At 40.1% G+C, this 22,720-nt stretch overlaps 1 protein-coding gene across 11 annotated transcripts in view; it reads right to left on the reverse strand.

Moving 5' to 3' along the window:
* TANC2 (tetratricopeptide repeat, ankyrin repeat and coiled-coil containing 2) overlaps window positions 1–22,720 on the reverse strand; it is a 631,424-nt gene that overhangs the window by 290,723 nt on the left and 317,981 nt on the right. For 7 of the 11 annotated variants that reach the window (XM_075059584.1, XM_075059583.1, XM_075059582.1 and 4 more), the window contains one exon: window positions 14,150–14,329. In XM_075059584.1, the coding sequence (XP_074915685.1) occupies window positions 14,150–14,329 (180 nt within the window). The remainder of the gene's footprint in view (window positions 1–14,149; window positions 14,330–22,720) is intronic. The other 4 variants (XM_075059590.1, XM_075059589.1, XM_075059588.1 and 1 more) reach the window with 1 other exon arrangement.

Consider the following 22,720-nt stretch of genomic DNA (forward strand, 5'->3'; position numbering starts at 1 on the left):
GAGCAGCCTGACTCAGCAGCAGCTGATTAGTCTCTTGCTGCAATCTAGTCGCCTCTTGTTGGCGGTTGCCTGGACCCTGGTAGCCTCCTGCTGGGCCGCGGTGGCATGTATAAGGGCCTTGACCACGTCGTCCATCTTAAGGGTGGAGGGTTATGTCTCCCCTGACTATGTCCCCAGCGCGCAGATCCCACTCCTGACACCACGTGTGGCAAATTGCCGGTACTGTTCTGCTGGGTCTCGCGCTTTCTCTTCTCTGGGGTAGGTTCAGGGCGCTATTGCTTGCCTCTGAACCAGTTCTTAATCACTCCCCTAGTGTCCTTGGAGGAGGGGAGTGGAGAGGGAGGGACCTGGGCCGCCCTCTCTACTCCAGTCCCAACCCAGGGGCCCTGGGGTTGTGGTGAACCACTTGACTAGCGGTTTCTTCCCCTGCACAGCTGTTCTAGTTAATCTAAAGCAAACCTTCCTCCCTTGGCAGGGAATAAGGCCCCCTGCTAACACTCTTATGCTGCCCTCTGGCCATGCTGTATCACAGTATACAGTGGAAAAACTCTCCTGGAAGATGTATCTGGCTACATCTGGACAAAGAGACCTCTTGTGGTTACTCACATGATCTCCTCAAGTGGTCTGCTAGGTCATTTTGGATCCCCAGCAGGTAAGAGCCTTCCAGATCTATTGAATTGGCAACACAGAACTCCCAGAGCAGAGTCCCCTCTTGACAGACTGGAGAAGAACATTGTCACTGTGAGGCATTAACATGTGGCTTCACCTGTTCTGCTATGGAAATACTTGGCATACCAGTCTGACACTCATGTGTAAAGCTAAGACTTTTGAAGACCATAGACTGAGTCGGTAGAGAGCCCAATTGGACCCCTGTCCCAGAGTAGACTTATCTGTCACTAGCATGAGCGCCACCTGTGGGCAGGCAAATGGAATGCTTACATATACCTTGGCTGGATTTGCCCATCAATCTAGGGAGATGAGGACATAATAGAGCACTCATCACTGAGTCCAGCTGATGGCAGCTCAGCAAATGGACTGATGCCAGCCAGGCCTGCAGAAGTGTGAGGCATAGTCTGGCATATTGAATGACCTAGGTGCAGGTCATATGTCCCAGAAACAGCAAACAGTTTTGTGCTGTTGTGATAGGGTAAGCCTTCATATCTATAACAAATGATTAGATTGCCAGGAATGTGCAGTCTAGAAGAAAAGCCCTGGTTTGAGACAAGTCCAGTACAGCTGCTGTAAACTCTATCCTCTGGACTGGGAAGAGGAGAGACTTCTCAGCACTGATTATCAGTCCCACGTCATTGAATGCTGACCAGATCAGGGCCACACTGCTCTGTACTTGCAGTCTGGATCGGCCCTTGACAAGCCAGTTGTCCAGGTAGGGTAAACTTGAAATCCCGATTTTTGTAGGAATATAGTTATTACTGCCATAACTTTTGTAAAGACACTGGGAGCAGCTGACAAGCCAACTAGTAGTACGGTGAACCGGTAATGATTTTGATGTACTGGAAATCAGAGGTTCTTCCTGTGAGAAGGTACACCTCTACCTCGATATAACGTGACCCAATATAACACAAATTCGGATATAATATGGTGAAGCAGTGCTCCGGGGGGGCAGGGCTGCACATTCCAGTGGCTCAAAGCAAGTTCGTCATAATGGGGTTTCACGTATAACGCGGTAAGAATTTTTGGCTCCCAAGGTCAGCGTTATAAAGAGGTAGTGGTGTATCTTGTTAAGCTGCCAGTTACATTGACAGTACCAGGCTCAACTGAACCTTTTGCTGTGCAGGAGCCAACTATACCAACTTAGGCACTGATTTGGAGGAGGAAAAGTGCTTAGATTTAAGGTGCACTCTATCTGATTCCTTCTTGCCCATCTTACCAGACTTGGAGGGTGGAGCTCTTCCCTCGGCCGAGGCCTCTTTGAAAATCTTCTATATCTTTCTTGGCTTAGGTGAGGGAGCTCAGTGCTGGGATTCTGATAATGCTGGAGGTGCACTTTTCACTGAAGCTGCAGCATTCAGCACTGAGTCAGACTAGGATGGCTCCAACAGTGGCCTCAGTATTGCCTCCACTAGTAGAAATTTCAGCCTAGCCTCCCTCTCCTTTTTTCCAGGTTTGAATTCCCTGCAAATCTGGCATCAGTCTTTCATGTGTGCTTCACCTAGGCACTTTAGGCAACCATTGTGCGGATCACTCACTAGCATACGCCTCAAGCAAGAAGCACACAACTTGAAGCCCAGCAATTGGGGCATACCTTGGTGCTATCAGCAGAAACCCTGAAACGAGGAGAAACAAGTCCAAAAAACTAAAACTTACTAACTACTAGACCAACTATATTACATACAATATTGTACACAAAGCTGAGAGAGAACTGTTCCGGTATTGAGCGGAGGTTCCAATGACCATCAAAGAGCAGTAAGAAGAAACTGAGAGGGGCTAGGGCAGCTCTTCATGACAATGGCATGTGGCACCAGAGGGAGCTTGAGCCTCCCAACAGCGCGCAGACGTCAAGAGTGGAATGCACATATGAAATCACTCAAAGAAAAGCATTATCAGGCTTCTTACAGTGTTTTTACTCGTTTCCCCTATCTCTTCTTTCTTATTTTGTGTCCCTGACCGGGAGAGGGGGAAGCATAGCCTCCATGCTTCCACAGTGAGAAGAAAATAAAACCATAAGGAGAAAACGAGATGAAATTTATATAATCTGGGGCAGTGCTTCAGCACTCGGCCTTTCTTTCCCCTACTGGTGGCACAACATGACCTTCTGTCCTTTAATCCTCTGTCGTAGTATGGGAAAAGAGAAAGACACGGACCATACGTCGTTGAAGTCCGGAAATGTAAAAACTAGATGTTATGGATTCAAACTGAGTACAGCAGAAAAAGAACAGCAGGATAAAACAAAGTTGAAGCTCCAGAGAAACACAACGAAGTCGCAGAAAGGGAGGCTTCTTTAACTTAATCTTAACCCCTAACTTCACAGCAGGATGAAAAATGGTCAACAGCTTTAATAAGCTGTCAAAATACAGGTTCATCTTGATATTTAAAGAAGTTCCCTCATATGGTTCTTAAAAAAATATTGACGAATTTGCAGGTCAGGCCTAGAGCACCTAAACCAGGGGTCGGCAACCTTTCAGAAGTGGTGTTACGAGTCTTCATTTATTCACTCTGATTTAAGGTTTCGTGTGCCAGTGATACATTTTAATGTTTTTAGAAAGTCTCTTTCTATAAGTCTATAATATATAACTAAACTATTGCTGTATGTAAAGTAAGTAAGGTTTTAAAAATGTTTAAGAGGCTTCATTTAAAATTAAATTAAAATGCAGAGCCCCCCGGATCGGTGGCCAGGATTCGGGCAGTGTGAGTGCCACTGAAAATCAGCTCGCATGCCATGTTTGGCACATGTGGCATAGGTTGCCTACCCCTGACCTAAACAGTCCATTTCAGAAAGGGAGGCCTTTGGAGAAAGTGTGAAGATTTGGGAATCTGTAAAAGCCTGGAGATTGGAGGTCCAATAACTGTGGCGGAGTCATCGAAAGATTAACCATTATACTTGCCTATCAATGTAGAGGAGCTGCAAGCTGAGCATGAGTAACCCACTGAATGTCATTCACAAAAGAAATGGGGAATTGTACTTAATCCACAAATAAGAAAATCTCAGTAAGTGCAGGCCTTAAATTTGATTAAGATCTGAGCAATAATAAAGATTGTGAAGCCTTAAATGTCGTAGGGGTACCAAGCATGCTATTCAGATCTGCATGGCAGGATTGGCAAAGCCAGTCATGGACAACCAGACTGATTTATACTTGTTCCTCCTCAAGTCCCACAGAACTATGTGGATCAGTGGAACTCTGGAAGTTCCATGAGAAGGTGAGAAGTTTCTTCAGAGGATAGCGTGAACATGCCTGCAGAGCTGGGTAACTACTGCAGCTCGGCACAGATTGGGGATACTGAGCCCACCACCTCTGCACATTGTGGAATCACTGATACATATGACAAGAATGGAAAGTACCTGGCAGAATCAAAAAGGCAGAAACAATTTAAAAAGCTTCTCTTAAATAAAAGTAAAAATGCATGTGGGCGTTCAAAAAAAAAATCTTGGCCTTAATGTGGTACTTTTCAGAGGAACATTGTACTTAATTCTTAGGATTTTTCATATTCTAAGCTATTTGGGGCAGGGACCGTGCCTTCATACTTGTCAGCAGAGTGTCTTGCACTATATAACTAATAACTAATTCATTATAAACACAATGTTACCAGATTATTTAAGGCAGTAATGAGCATATCATTTATGTACATATAAAGAATGCATTGATAACTGGAAATGAAATTATAACAAAGCATTAAAACAGACTAAGCTAATATGAAACTGGATACCATTCTAAGCCTGTTTTTTTTATATTTTCTATGACATTTCTTGGCTCTAAAATAAATAACTAATATTTTAAAATAACCTTATTTTTACTATGTCACTCTTCTGAAGAAAAACATATCTGCATTCTTAGACTTTTCATTATCGAAAAGGAACCCCCAGAGGACCACAGCATAAAGTAAAAATAGTTCTAAGCATTCCAGCAGACTCTAGGTTTTTGGACTACAGTGCAGGATATTTTTAAAAATAAAACAGTATTTCCAGGAGGAATGGAAAACCATTCCTTTTAGGTAAACCCCGAGCTTCACTTAATCTGTTTTCCAGAAAAACACACATATGACAGTTAACTTTTCTTAACATGAGGCAGCTTGAAGATTCTTCCAAAAGGCTGAATTTGTCAGTGTTCCAATGCTTTCTTTTTCAGAAAGAATTATATCTTTCGTCTCCTGCTTCTTTGTTGCTAAGCTGAAAGTTGCTTTTCAGAGCCCAAAATATTTTACATATTTAATGTGAACTTTTGGTCCAGTCCTATAGTCTTTATTCATGCAGAATTCACATTAAAGACAGTAGGATAATAAAGCTAGACTACAGTCCTTTCCATGCGTTAAAATCTTGCTATTGCTTGTTGGTCTCTTCAATTACAGTCCAATCACCCTTCTCCCCTTCAACTCAATACTCGCTGATTGAGATGCCTACAACCATGGTGTTTACCTCCTCACCTCAAAACTTACTACTGGAATCAATTGTTACCAGTGTCAACGCTCTCTGCTCCACAGAAACTGCTCTTGCAAAAGTCCTGAATGACCTCTTCCTGGCTAAATCTCAAAACCATGCTTCTTTATGAGTGTAACTTCCACGTTGAACGTATTCACCACGCCACCTCCCTCACCACTTTCAAATCCCTTTGCAAAAGTCACTTCTGCCACAAAAGCTAAGAGTTGTGAACCAGAGGACGCATCTGGGGGGCAAGAAAGGGAGAAGGAGCCTCAAGCTATATTTCTGTGGATCTTATTATCCTAGTCCATTTCCCTCTCCATGCTTGTTGGGAGGGGGAGGGATAGCTCAGTGCTTTAAGCAGGGTTGTGAGTTTAATCCTTGAGGGGGCCACTTAGGAATCTGGGGCAAAATCAGTACTTGGTTCTGCTAGTGAAGGCAGGGGGCTGGAGTCAATGACCTTTCAGTTCTATGAGATAGGACCACTTGAAATGGAAATCAGTTCCTGAACTAAATTTTCTTTATGATGTGCCCAACATAACTTTATGATTTTAGGGTTTCTCATAAGTGGCTGGCCCTGTTGATATTTTCTGCAAGAGGAACAAAAAAGCATGAAGGTATTTGTTCTGAGGAAACCCTCCTCCGCATGGGATGTGCTCTCCCTCCCCCTCAATAAAAAATTAGATAGATTTAATAATTGGGAATGGAAGGGCGGACTGCAGGTCAAATTTTGCCTAAAGTGTTCTTTTACAAATATATTTTGGTTAATGAGAAAAACCATGAACTCAAATTACTTCCAAGATATCAGTTTCCTTAACTGACCTCACTAGGCCCATATATTCCTGTACACAAGTCATTAGAAAAGCCTATCACTTGGTTCAGAGTATTTTATAGAAGATCATGAACCATATTCTGCTCTCAGTTACACTAGCGAAAATATGAAGTGATTCTGAATGTATGTCAGTGTAACTGACAAGAGAATTAGCCCCCATATGTGTTATAATATCCTCACAGCATACTTTTACGTATGAATTAAAGATTTGGGATGGCCTGAACTCGGAATTTTATTTACTGTTGCCCGTGGTATACTTTCAATTAAGAAATCAAATACTAATGAAGGTCTCTCTTTTGCCTGTAACATCATAGGATGATCTAAATATGACCCACACCTACATCATGTTCTCAAACCGTGGTTCAAGCATTTAACTCTATTACTCTCAGTTCAAAATCTACTCCACACTAAGAAGCAATTGTCTGGAACCTTTCTACGCCTATTGGAAGCTACGCAGCCAAAAAAAAAAAAAGTATGTGAAGCCAGTTACGAGCCAGATTTCTTCATACATCATAAATGGAGATGCCCATTAAAATATATATTTTGGTAATTAAAAACAAATCTTTGCAACTGGTGTTTACAGCTTGTACATCAATTTTCAGGTTGTTTAATCTTCAATGAGCAGAGATAGTAAACACTGGAAACTAGGATTTTCAATGGAAATTCTAACACAACTTTAGCTAGTTCAATATTCATAGAATCATAGAAGGTTAGAGTTGGAAGAGACCTCAGGAGGTCATCTAGTCCAACCCACTGCTCAAACCAGGACCAACTCCAGCTGATTCTCATCAATATTACTGATTCTATTTGAAATCAGAAAACAGCATACATACAGCTGAAGAATCTTATATATCAAGTATTATCACCTATAAAATTAAGGAAAAGGTAGTAATTAATTTAATCCAACCTTTTCCTTATTTCAGCAGACATGTATTATCACCTATAAAATTAAGGAAAAGGTAGTAATTAATTTAATCCAACCTTTTCCTTATTTCAGCAGACATGTCAGATCACAAAATTGCTTTAAGCTCACAACCTTCTGTTGCCCTATGCAATTTACAAAGCAACTACTATGCCACATTGTACATGATGCAGGACTTTGCTTTTAAAAGAAAATGTAAATATGTGAAAAACTCTTTTAAAACTTTTATCAAGGCCCTATAAAAAGAGCTCAGGAATCATATGCTAACTCCTGTTTGGAACCTAAAAGGCATACTTGTCTTTATAATCTCATTCTCCAAAACAGACTAGAAAGACTAATAATTCCATTACCATCATTCCTTGAGTCATTAGAAATGGTCTTTTGGGATTATTCTATATTCATTCTCACGAAAACAATGCAGGTAGATTAGCTTTCAGGTAAAGAATTATAAGGCTTCCTTATTATAATTATATACCTCTTTCTAATATGATTTTCCTTAACATAAGGCCACTTGTAATCTGACTCTCAGTTCTAATGTGGATCATAATAAGCTCTCTATTTATCGCATGGATGATTTTATATATAACTTGTAAAATACAGGTCTCCTAAGAGTAGCCTTAAATAAAGTAAAAAGACTGTACACTGAAAATAATAATTAGCTATAAAAATGAACACTTGGTATAGTTTGAATTTTTGGAGGGAACAGAATTACATGCAACATAGCCTTACAAATTTTATTTGATCATGTTAGGTGCTGAGCACTCTTCACTCCTTTCAGTGGAAGTGGAGGGCAATCAATATGGATCAGAAATTGACAAGTTTTTTTTATTATATATCAGATATTCTAACAAATTCTAAAGTCATTCATGTGTGGCAGCTCAGTAATTCCTAACTAACAGCAAGAACTGAAAGAGATCAGTGAATTCCTGCACTGTGTAGTTACCGATTTAGTAGTATTTTCCGATAAATAAAATATTAAGTTTGAAACCAGCAGTGGCATAGTATCAGTATTAAGAAAATGAAAATACTGCAGCCATTACAGTAAGTATCTTTCACAGGCTATTTATCAATATGGTGGTAAGTGCCAATATTTAGTACAAAGTCCACTACAAGAATTTATCCTTTCCTTTCCTGTGACAAAATCTGGATTTAATGCAAATATTAAGAGTGTTTTGGGGAACACTGCCAAGAAAGGCTTTGAATAAGCTACAGTGTCTGTTTTTAAAAGGGCTAATTTTTACTATATACCTCTGAAGATGACCTAGTACAAAGCAAACTTCATGATTATCTAAAGAAAATGTTATTGAGTGTAACGTTCTTATTTCAGCTAATGTCCCTGGACTTGGCTGCCCAAAATCTCAAATTTAGATAATACTGAAGTTCATCTATATACTGAAAAACTGCCTTGGTAACCAGAGTATACTCACTCTGAGAAGCAGAGGATAAATGTTTGGGAGAACAATTATATTTATCTATCAAGGTATTACAATGTGCTTTACTAAAAGACTACCTGAATGTACACAGATTAGCAAATAGACAGACTAAGAACTATATGGAGTCTACCAAAAAGGAATCATATTCTTATAAATTCAAAACCCTGTGGGTGAAATCCATCCCCAAGAATGGAGGTCCTAAGCCGAATCCCACTTGCATTTTCCATGTGGGAGGGTGGCAGGCAGTGCAGCCACTAAGAGGCAACTTCACAGGTTTGTTACAGAGGGAGGAGGCTTTTAGCTGGCCTCAGTTAAATCACTGTAGGAGGGACTATTACAAACATCTTATTTAAAGGACTTGGAAAGGCAGTCTCCAATTACTTCAGGCCACAGGCAAGAACAGAGGCCATGCACCCTAAAGGCCTGATGTAATTCATGATGGTGAATTCTGTCCTTCCGTCTCCATGGAGCTGCACACAAAACCAGTGAATTATTCCAGCTTTGTGAACGGTGGAACCTGTTTCACCCAGAGTGAATTGATCAACCTTGCAGCACACTCTAAAGGTCAACAGCCTTGGGCCATGTCTAGATTAGAAAAATAGATGTTGTTTAAAAATGTTAGCTAACGCACATTAACTAACCTCTTTTTTAAAAACACTAATGTAGATCGGATTTAACACATATAAAAAGATGTCAACTGGTGAACTTTTGACTCCCCAGGGGTTGACCGTGACCAGCTAGCATGTTTTAAAAAACATTAAAATGTGCATGAGGTGGGTGAGAGCAGGGCTGGGTGGGGTGGGTGAGTTGTGTTAACGAGTAGAAGAGTGCAAGAGAATTCAAGGAGTGGGTCAGGAGGGTAAACAGGTATATGGTGAAGGCAGGAGAATGTTGGGAAGCCATAGATGTCGATGGTATCTGGGAGAGAAGATGGTCATGTGCGGGGAGTTCCTGTGATGATGAAACCAGAGTAGCAGACTGGCCATGGGCCTGGGATGGGGAGTTCAGTCTCTGTACGCCAAGGCATTAATGCCTGAAAGGCTCCTTGTGGCACTGCTATCTCAGCTCCCCTGTACATCAAGGCAGCGCCATGGAGGAAGCTGAGGTGAGGAGCAGGAGTCCACAAAAAAAAACGCAGATACATCAACACATTGATCTCCTCTCTCACATTCCCATGCCCAGAGCCCCTTTTGCATACCACAAGTCTCCCTAACACAATCCCCCTTCGCTACACACAGTTCTCCTCAGCCCATGTCCATCTACCTACTCCACTAGCCATCCCCAGTTCCCCCAACACCAGCAAGCACCAATGTGGGGGGCAGGGAAGTGACTGTGACAGAAGGGTATGGTGGTGTACAAGATATTTGAGGGAGTTGGGACAGAGAGAGTACCCTTAATTTGGCCCTTAATTTTCTCTCTGTTTTGGGAACACCATCTTAAACTCCTTGAATTCATTCCACCACAGAAAATACTGCTGGGTGGTAAAAAGAGGGTTATTCCCTGAGGATGTGGGAGCTTTGCTAGGGACAAAGGTCTTTAACATGGCAAATAAATCTCTCCTCCCATTTTCCTTTTGTTTATTCTTCAAGCAGAGAGGTAGGGAAGCTCAGAGAACAGATCAGACAACATCGATCAAGTATCAGTGCACAAGAACAAAGAGCAAAGCATAGGAGTATATGGCCACCTAGAATTCCAAGAACTATAAAGCACCAGAAGAGCAACATCACCAAGTGAGAGAAAAAAAAAAAAGTCAGAAAAGAATGCAGTGATCCATGATGTATGCTTTCAGGATAACTTGATTCCTTATAACAAGAGTATCTTTAAAATGCATCAGGCATTGAAAGCATGTGATGGAGTGTTAAAATCATGCAGACTGGTGTCAGAGGGGAAAAAAATAAAGTTATTTGTTAACAACGTACTGTGAAAGTGTGGAATTCCATAGCCCAAGTTTCTGATAATTAGATATTGAAAACTAATTCTTGTTGCTCTCTTATTTTATCATTTTACTCATTACATGCTTTTCTATTTTCAGCTGGACCTTCACTATTATTACTATTAAAGGTCATTTATATAGGCCTGCAAATTTACAGAGATTTTCAGGGTCAGACATATTACCTGTCCTGAAAAAGCTTATTATACAGGCATACAGATTGATTTGAAAATTGAAATCAACAGCATATTCATCCATATCCATCCAATACTCTAACTTGCTGTTTCTGTGCTGCCATAAATTAGACCTAGTTTAACCCCAATTTATCTCTGCTTGTGTCAGTAATATTGAAAATACTTGGAGATGTTGCTTTTAGTCCCATGAAGAAGAGCCTCTTAAAAGCAACATGAATGGGCGGTAATAGGACATCTAACCCCTTCAGTCCACCTTAAGTTTGGCATCTCTAAGTTGGTCTGTAAATCTGCATCTGTCTTGTTTCAAAATGTGGTGATATGGAGAGGAAACTATTGTTCAAGATTGGGATATAAAGGAGAAAGCACATTTTATACTGATGATGTGAGATATTGAGTCCTTGTTGTTATTGCTCAATGACCTAAAAACCTTGAACCCTGTTTAAAATGGTTAATATGGAGGCTCTTACTGAATCCTCTAGCTTTAAGGTAAATTGAAGGAAGAGAAATTCAGGACCAACCTAAGTCGAAAAGTTTTGTCACTGACATTAATGCAGCCATGATTTCACCCACAAGGAGATACTTTCACTTCGTAGAGCTTCTGGTCCAAGTATCTTTGCCAAGATTTGACATGTGAAATAGGAAAAAGATACGTTTTCTAAAACGAAATCTAAAAATATTTTTTCCAGCTCTGAATTGGCAAATATTACAAACATTTTCTCTGAAGCATTCATTTTAAAACTTAAGTTAAATAAAACATATTTCTTCAAACTTAAGTGCCTAGTAAAAATGTTCTGTCCTCAATTTCAAAGCAACGAGTAAACAGCAAAAAAGCCTTTTTGCATGGAAATATGATGTACTACTCATTTTAAACTAGTATTTCAGAGGAAAATCTCACCTTCCCTGCTTCTGATTGGAAGAATTCAGAAACTTCTAACAAAATCAAAGATGTAGCTATATATAGCTAATATTATAAACTACATGGAAATCTAGCAAAGGACTGGCATGTAACCAATATACCAGTCATTAATTCTCTAGAAATGTCCATTACAGCCAAAGATGCAACCTGACCATCAAACCAATACCATCATTTGGGGGATCATGTGAATGCATTCTACATGAAAACCATTTTTAAATTATCTCTGAGCTATTCATTTATAATAGCAATAATGTCTTCATTGCAGGGCATTCCAAGGAGATTAATGATCTCCTGGGACTAATGGCCTATAGGCAGATCATTAGTCCAAGGAAGAGCATTTCCTTTATTGTAATAATTTAAATATTCACGAGCAACAAAAATAATCATTTTAAGCAATTATTTGTTTTCACTCTTGTGCAAACAATGACAAACCTATTGTTAACAAAAGAGGCACTTCCATTCTTAGACATGTAAAGTCACTGAAAGAAACAACGAATGTTAGAAACAAGTCCAAAAATATGTAATTCTTATAACACACTTTTTATATTTTGTAGGCGTTTTCTAACAATTGTTAACTAAAGAAATACAATCACATGGAAAAATATTTTGTTTTTATTCTCAGCCCTACTCCACAGTTTGTTTGTGTTAGTTGATCTATACTGTCAATCACTGATGCAGAAAGGAAAGTTACTCATCCATAGCTGGAGTTCTCAAAGTATATTGCCTGGGAAGACCCAGACTCACTCATCCTAGTTCCCTGCTTCTCTGGAGTCCTCATTTGATATTCTAAATTGTTGCAAAAGAACTAAGGGCAGTGGGGAGATGGGCCCTTACATAACTTCACACTAAATGTTTTGATTCATGGAGCCCTAATGACACATGTGCAACTCTGCAAAGGCAAGATACCCCCAGTGCTCTAGTAACAGGTGAGTCATCTTTCTTTTTTCTTGCATGTGTCTATCATTGTGACAGGGAGGATTTTTAAAGAATTCTATAGTATAATGGAAACGGGAGGCTGGAACTCAAACTGAAGGATGGGATGAGTTCCCATTTGCTTCATTTTTCTGTTGGCCACAAGGGGCAGAGCTATTAGTGGGAAAGCACACAACACCTAACTTAGGGCTGGTCTACACTACGGGGGAAAACTGATCTCAGATATGCAACTTCAGCTACATGAATAACGTAGTTGAAGTCGAAGTATCTAAGATCGAATTACTCACTGTCCTCACGGCGCGGGATCGATGTCCGCGGCTCCCCATGTCGACTCTGCAACTCCATTCGGGTTGGTGGAGTTCCGGAATCGATATAAGCGCGTTCGGGGATTGATATATCGCTTCTAGATGAGATGCGATATATCGATCCCCGAGCAATCGATTGCTACCCGCCGATACCGCGGGTAGTGAAGACGTAGCCTTAGAGAAGCAGTCTCCAGTTTTGCACGCACACTAATTAAGCATACATGCTGTGTCACAACACAAAGATAGCTATCCGCGGTGAAGATAATGGAGCACTGAATGCTGCTTATCAGAGCTTACAACTAAACTGAACCCAGTTCCAATGGATCAACTCAATACTGATATTACAGAAACACACACTACATCTACCATTGTATTATTATTCATTTGTATTTATATTACAATAGTGCTTAGAGACCCCCAACCAGGATTAGTGTGTCACTGTAATAGACTTTATACAACCATATAGTAAGAGTCAATCTTTGCCCTGTAGAATTTAGAATCTAAATAGACAAGATAAAAGTTGGAAGAGTTAATAGATTCCAAGGCCAGAAAGGATCATTGTGATCATCTAGCCGCACGCAGGCCATTGAATTCCCCTAAAATAATTCCTAGAGCAGATCTTTTAGAAAAACACTCACTCTTGATTTAAAAAGTGTCTCCAGGACCCTTGGCAAGTTGTTCCAATGGATAAATATTCTAATTGTTAATCCTATAGACCTCATTTTCAGTTTGAATTTGTCTAGCTTCAACTTCCAGCCATTGGACCATGTTATAACTTTCTCTGCTAGACTGAAGAGTCCATTATCATATATTTGTTTTTCATGTAGATACTTATAGACCAGTGTGCTTCAATTAACAGCCTACAAGCCAGATCCGGCCCAAAAGGGCCTTCTGTTTGGCCTGTCAGGCATCAGTGGCTCCATCCTGCTCCTCTCCCGCTACTCTGCCCCAGGCTCCTGATGCTCCCGATGGCTTCAGACCCTGCCAATCCCAGCTGCAGCATCCCTATGATGACCAGCCTGAGCGCCTAGTGGGGGAGTTGAGTCCTGAGGCGCTTTTGAAAATCTCATTAGGTGCCTAACTGCATCTTTAAGCACCTAAATACCTTTACAAATCTGGTCCACAGAAACCAAATAAATTACTTAAAATAAACTTGTTTTAAAACATACATGAAATGTCACTATGTGCTGCAACAAATAATGTACAGTTTGCTGAAGTCTTTCTCTCAGCAGGCAAAAATTTAACACAATGTTACTTAAACTGCTGAAATGTCTCCATCTGTTGGTCTGACTCGAGCAAACTGATTTATGAGGAGACTGGAATTAAGTATATTCTAGTACTACTTACAATATCCCTGCAAAACTAGAATGTGTGCAAATCAGCTGATTATTTAAAGACTAGATAGATCATGCTGTTAAACTGAGATCCAACCCATTTTCCTACAGTAATTTAATATTGCAAATATGAGTGTATAGCAGGCCATGTAGTTATCTAAAGAAGACTTGTGCAAAGAAACTTGTTTGCTGAGCTTTATCTAAAATTTTGCACTGACTGATTTTAAAAGCCCCACTGAACTTATTTAAAGTCCTTACCAGTTAATTTCTTCACAGGTTGGAGCCGAACACTGATAGACTGATGTGTGAGTAAGGGGGAGGATGGAAGAGAGCGAGACATGCCCTCCATAATCCGAATGTGCTGCATACCTTCGGTCACTGGGAGTGGTGGAATAGCGTAGTCTGGTTCAAAAGCACAGTCGTTCTCTGTGGAGGTGCCTGATAGGAATGTAAAAATAAAACAGAACAATTTGTAATAAAAGGCAGCCTACTGTTTTCATCAATTCCTAGACTCAGGAATTTGCTGGCTTAGGCTGGCTAGACACTTTCTAATATTTCCATACTATTTCTCACAAAATCACACAAACTTTTTAGTATTGGACTGCTTCTTCTCATGTTCATCTTACAAAATGTTTATGCTTCTCATGAAGAAATTACATTTATACAATAGCAAATAGGTGAATATCTGATAAATAGTAACGAACAATGTAACTAGTTAGATTTTAAGTTTTATCATTTTACTTTATTAAGCATTCTAGAGTGATCAGTTTTAATGTAATTACTACCCTGGGTGAATAATTGATTTTTTTCAGCCAACAAACCAAAAAATCAGAATATTCATTTTTGTTCTGAAAATTGTTGGAATTTGTCAGCAAAATGGAAAAGTCCACTCAGCTTCAAAAAACTGTGTGTGCACGCACATGTCCCTCTTATAACCTTTAGCCCAGTGGTTAGTAGGCCACTTGCTTTGGAGATGGGAGGTCCAGGTTTGAGTCCCCACTCTGGAGCAAGGACTTGAACTCAGATCTATCTCCTGTCAGGTGAGCATCCTAATCACCAGGTTTACAGGCTATTCAGGGGTTGGTTACTCTCAATGTCTCCTTTTGAAGCTGTTCCACATTGCACAAATATTTAAATACTCACTGGACCAGGGATTTGAAGTCAGGTCTCCCGTCTACCAGGTAATTACCCTTACCACTGGGCTACAGGTTATTCTGCAGTCAATCTTTCTTATTGAAGCTGTTCAACTTTCTATAAATATTTAAATATAAATTGGGCTAAAGAGCAAGAAAGGGTGTGAGAATGACTTTAGACTGAGAGACAGAAGATATAGACTCAGATCTTCTCTCTGCCTGGATTACACAGTGCATCAATATTTACCATCTTTATTTTACCTGCTTCTTCACTTTGTAATATGATTTATTTATTAATTTGAATTTTTACTACTCTGCAATAAAAGAGCACCACCTAAAACTCCAAGTTCTCTTGATAATCTTACAAAAATACATTAATAAATGAAGATTCACAGGTTTGTACTCACTTGTATCAGTTTTTGTACTCTGTCATGGTAGCTATAAATGTATATTGTATTCTATTTTTCAATTTCGTTGCTGCTTTAAATAATTAAATACTTATATTTCTTTTAAATAAAATAATGTATTTATAAATGTACAAAAGATATTTACATTCCTAAATACAAATATTCCTAAAATAAAAATAAAAATTTTGTTTAACATAGTTCAGAGTTTTGTTTTGTTTATAAAAGGATATTTGTCGATAGATGTACAGAAATTCTTACATTAAATGATATAAAATAGATCTATTTTAAAATGAAGTGCAAGGAGTCCGTTCATAAAGATTTTCAAATGCATTGTTTCTTATGATTTATAATCCCAAATAGATTTCCTCCCACCCCACCGCAATGAATCCTGTCTGGTGCTCACATCTAAACTTCTAGAATCTCAGACTAGTCAGAAATCTTTAGGCTTTAAAAACTACAGAATTAACAGACCTTAATGTGTATTTCATGCAATTCTATCGAACCACACAGAAACAGATCCCTTAGATTTCTATTTGTCCAGTGATGTTATCCATTGCTCTTTTCACTTCTCCACTCTCATTTATTAGAATGACAGAGGAGCTGCAAAAGATGGAGTCTGCTACCTCATTATTTCTTTGATTTGCTGTTCTATAAGAATGCTAAACTGAGCTAAATTGCTGCCTCACAGATGAGAAGTCATTCTTACAAGGTTACCTGCTAACGGACAGACTACATTTACTCAGAGCAGATACTGGGTCAGAGTCTCAACTGGTGTAAATCAGCAGAGTGGAGCTATGCTAATTTACACCATCTGATAATTTGGCTCATATTTCTCTGGTTCTTAAACACTTTATTTAGATAGAGAGCTCTAAATTTTTTGCAGTCTTTATCACTAGGCACTAAAGAGCCTTTGGACTAAGTAAAATACCTTTACCAAATTGAATCAGGTGATAATTTTAGAATCTAAATGTATGTCTATACTACTCGCCAGATCTGCCGGGGTCAGTTTATCGTGTCTAGTCTAGACGCGATAAATCAATTCCTAAGTGCTCTCCCATCGACTCCTGTACTTCACTGCTGCAAGAGGCACAGGCGGAGTCGACAGTCGACTCACCGCAGTGAGGCAGGTCTAAAGTTATTTACGTAGCTGAAGTTGTGTAACTCAGAACAATCACCCCCAGTGTAGACCAGGCCTAACTGAAGCTCCTCAATGAACAGTGCAATCAAATGGTTCATTTTATTTGTCCTTGTTCTTTTTTCAAGTTCAAAATTTATTCTGTATCTCACTGCCACTCATTTCTGTAGAAAGCATTTGGAGGCAGAATTAATTTCTCCCTGCAACATATGGAATAAGCAGATCTTTGCTTGTGATCCAGGTTATTTGATGCTCCCTATCCAGTTACTAACTTTACCAAAATTTTTAAGCAAGTATTCTGAATATTCAATAAATTGGGACAAACTGCTAACAATTGTACAGAGACATTTGAATTATATTATAGATATGTATATTTGCCATACTGTATGTAGAGAAGCAAAAAAAATATGGACACTGAATAAGTAATATGGAAAATTATGATTTATCCATTAAGACTCCCGTAGTTTTGCTAACTGATGGTCAGGCTCTTACTTAAACAGAAGAGGGAAAATTGGAAATGATGCATGAGATTCTCACCCCTTTCTTGTCCCCTTATGCCTGTTACAAGTGCTGGAGAGACACAAAGGGTCTTGAGAAGCCCAGAATCCAGCTGGGGGAGAATTTCCCCTAGTATCGGAACTGAGGAAGATTACTGCAGGACTTCTTCACAAACCCTAGCACAGGGAGTGTGCTTGGGGCAGGAGGAGCATAGCACCAGCCCAGAACACTGCAGAGATTCTGAGAAGCACAGCTATCCATAGCCAGCCTGCTGTGATTTTGAGCGGGGCGGTTAAAACTCCAACACTGGCTACTCGGGCCCCCAGAGCAGCCCAGAATTGGGAAGGCATGAAGGTGACTTGAAGCCACCTTGTTTGTCTTGGGCTATGAGTTCTGTGATACTCCTCTTAATTATCTGCATTTCGGGCCACAAAAAGACATGTGTCAAAATCTACGCTAGCCTCTGCTACACAAAAGTTGAAAAAGGAATGATCTGCATCAATCTTTAATTTCATAGCGATAAGAACTGCCACATATTAAATGCCACATTCTCTCTCCCCCAAGTAATGACGACATCTGAGAACTGTTCCTAAGCCAATTGTTTGGAAACATGTGCTCAGAGGACCAGAATGGTACTTTGGGGCTTCATATAGTTCAGTTTCTTAAATTACTGGCTTGGAAAGGAAGCTCAACATGCCTGGGTGCAAAATTAAACAAAAGTACCATTCATTGAGTTGCTGTTCTTCTACTAAAGAGTGGGGTTGAAAAGGTGTAATTTAGGGCATAATTTGGATCATCTTCACATTTTTAACTAGTTTCCTGACAGGGCCGGCTCTAGCCATTTTGCCGCCCCAAGCACGGCGGCATGCCGCGGGGGGGCGCTCTGTCGGTTGCCGGGAGGGCAGCAGGCAGCTCTGGTGGACCTCCCGCATGCGTGCGTGCGGAAGCTCTATCGGAGCCGTGGGACCAGCGGACCCTCCGCAGGCACACCTGCGGAAGGTCCACCGGAGCCGCCTGCTGCCCTCCCAGCAACCGGCAGAGCGCCCCTCGCAGCGTGCCGCCCCAAGCACGCGCTTGGCGCACTGGGACCTGGAGCTGGCCCTGTTTCCTGAGGTCAGTTCTGTGATCAGGAATGGATTAACTGATTTCTTAAAAATAAAAACTGATCCAAATGTTCACACATCACTTGCAACAAACCAGTTCTAATATTTGAAAAGAATTACTTAGGGACCTTCTGTTTCCAGAGGCATCACGCTAAGACAGTTATTGTGGAGTTCTGTGATAACTTGCCTCCACATTTACAACAATTATCTTTTATATTTTACTACAAATATACATTACTTGATATCTGATGCATAAACTATATTATACTGAGCAGAGAATTATGAGAGGTGCATCTAAATTTTTCTCAGATTATATCATTTCTTTGATTTTGCAAAAGATCTGATAGATTTTAGCCATGGGTTCTTCTCACCTTTGTTTCTGTGTTATAATTTTCCTCTCTGAAAACAATTACTTGATTTTGGATAGCTTTGTGTGACTTTAAATATAGGTTTATAAAAATTAATTCACAGAGGTGGATAACAGAGCTGAATTGTCACACGTGGATAAGGCATAAAAGATAAATACCTTCAATACATTATAATTCAGAAGAGACAACAGCCTGAGTTTATTGTAGCTGTCCAAAAAGGCTATATCAATAGTGTAAAATAGTCAAGGGAATACATTATTCATTCACCCAGCAGAAAACAGATTTAAATAATTCTGAAGATCTCAGACAACTCCTTATCAGAAAACTGATAAAAAGTTATATATTTTACAGTTAAAATATAAGGACCCATAACCAATCTCACAGTCAAGGAATACTTCACAACATAGCTGTATCCTTCTACAATGAAAAACAAAACAAAAACTAACTATTATTGCACATGCATGCTCAAATGCAGTACTGCATGCCTCCATGTAGGACTCAACATCCATCTGACGACAGATGTTATTTTACTTTGCCCATGTATTGAAGATTTAATTCTTAACTGATTTTTTTTTTGCTTTTAAGACTTGAATTACCTCAAAGTCATTCTACTGCAGTTTCTTTGATATGCAAATTTCCAATTAATTCATAATAGAGAACAATTTTTCCATGATTGCTAAAAATACTTTGAGCTGGACGCTTTGGTCTGCTCTTTTCACTTCATGCTGTTAGAACATCCCTAAATGCTTTGCTAGATTGAGGTCAGAGTGCTCAGCAGTTTGCAGGATAATGCCCCTGGAGGGGTGCTATGCACAGGTTTAAAATTCCCTGAAAACACAGGTTCAAATTCCAGCATTCTGAGACAGCTTTAGTAAGAACAACAGTTTAGTGCATGTGGTTTTTTTTGGAAGAGATGTGTAAGGTTTGCATGCTTTGCATCTGCTCCATTATAGTACAGGTCTGCAACAGAATCAGTGGCCATAATATCTGGCACTTGCCTAAAGCTGAGGGAAACTGAGTCCAATGTATTTCTATACAAAATGAACAATAAATAAAGCAATAACGTGAACAAACAGCTATACAAATTGATAGCACCTGCCATCTAAATTCTCAAAATGCTTTGCAAACTTTAATGTACTAACCCTCATAAAATCCTTGTCAGGTGGATATTATCTTCATTTTACAGATATAGAAGTTGAGGCACAAAAAATTAATTGACTTGCTTAAAGTCACACAGAGCAAGTAACTGGCAGAGCTGGAAAGAGAATCCAGAATCACTGAATTTCAGTCTCTTGCTCAAAACACTGGAGCACTCTCTTTTTCTTTTTAAATCATTAATAAATCTTAAATTAAAAATGTTTTATTTATGGATTACCTACCAGATTTTAATTGTAACAAAAAAGTGATTCTGAATTCAGTAAAAGCAAAGGAATATCTCTGGAGTGGAAAAAAGGGAGAAAATAAAATTCTCATTTTTTCACAATTGCAAAATTCAAAAGGATTTGAATAGACTATTCTGAAATTTGTTTCTGTCAAACAGAATATCTTTCTGCTGATTTATAAATCACTGAAACAAAGGATTTACAGTGACTGACACACAACTTTAGCAGTATTGCTACAACATATACTTACCCAAGACATTTCCTGTACAGTGCATATACTAACTATTAAATTGTCTTCTGAATTATTTCAATATAATAAAATGTCATAGACTTAATAGATACATTTTTTGTGATATTCCAAATTGAATTTTGATTTTTGTTGCAAGAGTCTGATGGTCTCATTTAAATGCTGTGCATAACAAAATCTCTAAGCCCCTGTGGTGTAGTATGTATAGTATGTTAGCATATGGAATAAACATAGATTACAGTTAATAATAATCACATGAAGCTTAAACACCCTTCATTTTTCCCCACAAAGAAGTCATACTGTCTCCTTTCCTGGACAGCTCTGAACCAATCTATTTTCATCTTCAGAACTCAATGCCAACATGATGATGCTTCTCCTGTTTGAACTAGTCCACACATTTGGCCTGCAACCATATCTTAGGTTGTGCTCATGCAAGCTAAAAGTTAGGGTAAAGTGGTATTTTGTTACTTTTTTCCTTTATTTTCTTTCCCTTTCCTGTTAATTGTGACTATTCCAAGGGACACACTCACACAAAGCTCATTTCAAGTGTATAAAGAGAAAAAAAAATCCCAATTTTTAAATGTTTACAAACAGAAAACTGAACTGGTGCTGGCTCCATGCTGTGTTTTTCAGCTACTGCTAGGCTGAGTCAGAAGGTGGGTTACATGGGGATAGGAACCTAGTGAAAGAGAGGAGGGGCATGAGTCTTGGAGGGTATAAACGGGTGGCATGGAATAAGACAAGGGATGTGGAGCAGTAGCATGCCTCCAGTATTGCCAACTCTCATAATTTTTTCATTAGTGATGGGGTTTCAGACAGGGTGGAACTTGTCTTGCGATGACATGAAAGCTCCAGCCCTGTCATGAAGTTCAACCCTGCAGGATGCAGGTAGATTCACTTCACCACTGCTCACTGTTTTCACAGGAGGAGAGGGGGAAGGAGGAAACAAAGTGCCCATCAGCTCAGTAGGCCTCTGCTCTTTCCTCCATTCCAATGAGCAATGGAATCTGCTCCTTGCCCTTCCCCTCTATGCAACAACCAGTTAGGGAATAGGGAAGGGGGATAAGGGCACCACTGCAGCCCCCTACCCAAGGATGGAGCGGAGTGAAGAGCCCCAGAAGTAACAGGAGGACTAGAGGTGAGGTTGGAGGAGCAGAACTGATAGAGAGATTAGGATGGCTGGGCGGATGAGAGGCTAAGGGCAGCACTGATAGGGGGGATAAAGATTGGAACTGGCACTGATGTGGGGGTGGACTGCAGCACTGGTGTGTGGACAGAACAGATGTGGGGGCTGTGGAAGAGGCAGAATGTGGTGTCAACACTGATGTGGGAACTGTGCCATGGTCAGATCATGGGTGGCCAGACCTAGTAATAAAAGCCAGAGTCCACAGTCCTGAGACAGGATTCCAGAGTCAGCTGGGTCAGGATACCAGAATCAAGAGGCAAACTGGAGATGAGAAACACATCAGGAACTAGAATCAAGCTGGGTCAGAGGCAGGAGACAAATTATAGATCAGAACTACGAGTCAGATGCCAGAAATCAAGCTGCAGAAGGCATGAGCAATAGCACGAGGCACACATTCCATAGCATGGCCCATGGGGCCCAGCTGTTCACACAGCTTCCTGTTCCTACTGCTAGCTTAAGTAGGGCCAGCCGGTCAATCAACTACTCTGGGACGGCACCAACAGGACCTCGGGGCAGAGCCTCACACTGTGGCTTGACTTCATGGGTCCCAGATCAGCTGGAGGGTTGGAGCATGGCCATTCCCATGAACTCTGTGGACCTGGGCTTGAGACCAGCAAGACATAACAAATTAGGATGACAGGACTGCTTTGGGCGTTGGGTGTCTCAGCTCCTGCCTGGGGTTTAAATCCACCTTTTCAATACATTCGAGAGTGGGCAACACTCATTGTCACCCACACACATTGGGAACAGGCAGAGGAATTCAAAAATCGAAAGACAGACCAAAAACACAATGTAATATTTCTTAAAAAATAAATCATCATTTTGGAGCCAAATTTCACTTTTATTGGGGATCTGATTCATGGTTTTTGATCTCCTGAGGTTGACAATACTATACCTCTTAATTGTTCCTCATTCCAAAGGACATCACTTCTTTTAGGCTCAAAGCTATCTTCGTTTCCACACAAATTTGGTGTCCCTTTCATATGTGTGGTTTGAAAATTATTTACTTCAGAAACAGAATCATGAAACTGTAGGTAGATAAGTAAGAGCCATTTACACTAATGGCATCTTAAGTTTACAACATAAATAATTTGTGTGGGACTTCGTCATACACTGAATTGCACTATGGGCCTCAGCAGGCTGAAACGTATTGAAAGGTGGAATGAAGAGATACTATCTGGATTTGGAAGGAGGGAGCCTCTTATAGAGGCAGCAGAAGGTACAACAAATGGGAAGTTCATGAGAGGAAGGGGAATAAAGAGGCTGGGTCCCATAGGGTGGGGGGTGAAAATGAGGGGAGGAACAATGGAAGCATGAAAGGGAAGTGAGGAAGGAAGGGATTCCAGTTTATAAAAGAGGTTTGTCTCCTC

This window comes from Chelonoidis abingdonii, chromosome 21 (genome assembly GCF_003597395.2).
Source record: "Chelonoidis abingdonii isolate Lonesome George chromosome 21, CheloAbing_2.0, whole genome shotgun sequence".
NCBI classification, from domain to species: domain Eukaryota; kingdom Metazoa; phylum Chordata; order Testudines; family Testudinidae; genus Chelonoidis; species Chelonoidis abingdonii.